This window comes from Chenopodium album, chromosome 18, assembly GCF_948465745.1.
Source record: "Chenopodium album chromosome 18, dcCheAlbu1.1, whole genome shotgun sequence".
NCBI lineage: Eukaryota > Viridiplantae > Streptophyta > Magnoliopsida > Caryophyllales > Amaranthaceae > Chenopodium > Chenopodium album.
Window position 1 is genome coordinate 42,541,529 of NC_137851.1, and position 3,178 is coordinate 42,544,706.

Sequence of the window (3,178 nt, forward strand, 5' to 3'; positions counted from 1 at the left end):
TAAATTCTATATTGAAGGGACTCTTTTGATAACCAAAGACCTGTTTGATTTACTCCACTTTTTGGTTATTTTTTCCATAGCCATATAGTGTTGAGGTAACAAACATGGTTTTTTAGTGTTGATGAAAATAACCTTCTGATGGAATTATGCTTTTATTTTGAGAACCTAAAGGAAGAAGTTGTGGGTGCTTTTGTTGTTGTAATATGGATAAGCAAAATAAACATCATTGTTCCATTAAATTCACAAAAGGTTTCATACCATCCATACATCATTTGGAGTCCCACAAAAGTTGCACATAACCATACATATACAGTCCCATATATCTCATTATGGTTATGTGTGGCAGTCTAGATCTGTATTTACGTCCTAATGATTGCCCAAAAACAAACTGACACCTTAAAGGAAATAATAATAATAATAAAAAAAAAAGATTATGATACCTATTTTAAGCATGAGCTAAGTGCTTGATGTGAGTCCCTTTCTGGTGGCCTCTTTTCAATCAGCATCTACTTCCATTTCAACATCCTCTTGTCCTTGAACTTGATTCATTGGTCTGAACTTGTCATTAAGGTAGTTAACTGCTTCATCTACCAGGTCAGGGCTTATTGTGAACCTCTCAGGTAAAATACCTAGCTCCTCCAACCTTCTCTTCTTCATGTGGGGTGGAGTAAAATTGTTGCCTCCCATCCTTGTCAATATTTCAGTCATACATGACTGTAATGTGATCCATGTGAATTTGTTTGATAGTGGATCAAATGTATTGTATGCTTCCTCAACCACTTTCACTAACTCCTCAACATTTTTGGGGAAGGACTTATATTGAATTGATTGCATTACCGTGAATAGCCCTAAATCCAGCACATTTAGGTCTGGTGATTGTGGTAGCTGGTACATCATCTTGATGTTGAACCCATTTTGTGTACAAGCTGCCACAAATTTTGGATCAGTTGGAATTTTATGGGGTCTTGCATTATCCCATTGAATGAGAATGTCTTTAGATAAATGTGCTGGTCAATTCTCTATTATACATGGAATGACCTTATTAATCAACATGTCTCTGATCACATCCTATGTGACTGATTGCATTGCTTTCATCTCCATTGTACCTGCTGCTCTATTCTTACTTGATTTATTTGCCCTTTGCTCATAAACAAAGCCAAATATACCATACTTGCCATCATGGATCATTTCACCATTTTTGTTGTGTTGTGGCTTTGCTATCATGGCCATGAACATTGCCTTCACCTTAAACCTCCTTGACTGCTCACACCTATAAGGGTTTTCTTCATTGGGCAGAAGATAAAACCTTCTTGTCTCTGGGTTCAAATAAAACCATTTCTCATCAATGTGAATGGTATTGCTCATGTCTGTATACATTAGGTCTTTTATCTCTGTGGCAGGGGTGAGGTGTGACAACACCCATCTCAGTCTTTCTATCTTGTGATTATCAGTTATCTTTGGATGGTTGGTGCTTGTATGAGTCCTTAGCATCCCCTTTTTCTTCAATCTATGTATTGTAACATGAGAAATTTTAAAGCACCTGCATAACTTCTTTCAGTGGTTCTTAATCTAAGTAGGACTGATAGGAGAAATTCCTCAGAATACTCTTTGCATTTGGGACCAACTTTGCCAAGATTTTTATTCCTGACATCAATCAGCCCCCCACTCTATTTTTGAGTCACTACATCACTGAATATTCTGCTAGCTGTTGATCTATGCACCCCAAATTTAGCTGCAATATTTGTTTGCATCCCCCTTTCTAGTGTATCATCCTCCCTAAGTTGTGTTAAAATTTCATCAATAATACCTCTTTTTTTAGCTACAGTAAGTTGTGTTATGTCATTTGGTGCTGACCATTCTAGTTTGCTTCCATATTTGGTTGGAGGAGCTGTTCCTCCATTAAAATTTGTTCCATGTTGAAATAATCATCATCAAACCCTTCTTCCATTTTTTTTGGAGTCCCAGGTTTCTGATTTTGCTGTGAGAGAGTAGGCTGCACACCACTAACCCCTGCTGAAGCTGGAATTTTTTGGAAGCTAATGATGTAGATGATAATGCTTAAAGGCTTGACTTTTTGGAAGCTTGAAATGCTGACTATATTAATCTAGGAATTTAATGGTGACCTGTAATTTTTTGAACATGATTGGAGGTGTAGTAAATGATGTAGTTAATGGTGGTATGTAATTTTTTGAATATGGATAGTGATGTAGTAAATGGTGTATTTATAACTTAGGCTATGACAAAAAACAGGGAGCCAGATTTGAATTTTGGAGGAAGTTGAAAATTTAAAATTTAAAATTTAAAATTTGCACGAAAATTTTCCCTCTTTTTGGTGTAAAAAAACTGGCAGCTGCATGTGGGGTTCTAATTTTGGTCCCCACTTTCTCTCTCATTAATTTTTAATCACTTGCCCTTACTTTTGTTAATATGCTTTTACCAAATTTTGTTTTGGTAAATGTGAAAGAAAGTTTGTTGCACATTTTATGAAACGGAGGTAGTATAACATATGTTAGAGCCATAAACTTTTGTGAGCTCATAAGCCCAATAGCTTATTAAGTTGGGCCTTCAATCCAATATGCTTTATAGTACGCCTCAATATGATGTTATTGTTCGAAAATGTGATAATTCCTTTTCACTCACATATTTGTGAGATTAATCCATGATTTTTTTTTCACTCACATAGATTTCATAATACAGTAATATATTCCACATTTGTAGTTGTTATAAACTTGCATACATTAGCTATTAAGTTGTCGAATCATTTGAAATTGGAGCCTTTAACCATTTTTTGGTCATTTGATCTACGTTACATTGTTATTACTCGGACTCTTTGTATGAACACTCCGACATTTCATTTTAGGCTAAAATGATAAATAAATTTTACAATTTAGCCAAATTAGATACTTGAATACCTTGTCCGACCCTTCACTCATACTTGCAACATAGTTTCATGATACATGATTTAAAGAAGCCATTAGAGTAATTAAGTGTACGTACCAATACATCAAGATATATAATTTAAGCACCATCAAGAGAAAAAGGAAGGTATTATTACTTAGTAGTACATAAGAAAAAGAGCTACAAAAGAAAAGAAAAAACCACAGTACATAATTTATTGGAGATCTACCCGTTAATCTAAAAATTATTACAAAGTGCAAGCAGGAAAATCATATTTATT

General features: G+C 34.7%; 1 protein-coding gene across 1 annotated transcript; it reads right to left on the reverse strand.

The window, feature by feature from the left end:
- Positions 1–495: 495 nt before the first annotated feature.
- Positions 496–1,365, reverse strand: LOC145592169 (uncharacterized). Its single transcript, XM_081648628.1, has 2 exons — positions 1,107–1,365; positions 496–926 (listed from the first exon to the last, which is right to left on the reverse strand). The coding sequence occupies exons 1-2, from the start codon at positions 1,363–1,365 to the stop codon at positions 496–498; spliced, it is 690 nt and encodes a 229-aa protein (XP_081504754.1).
- Between the last annotated feature and the right edge of the window lie 1,813 nt (positions 1,366–3,178).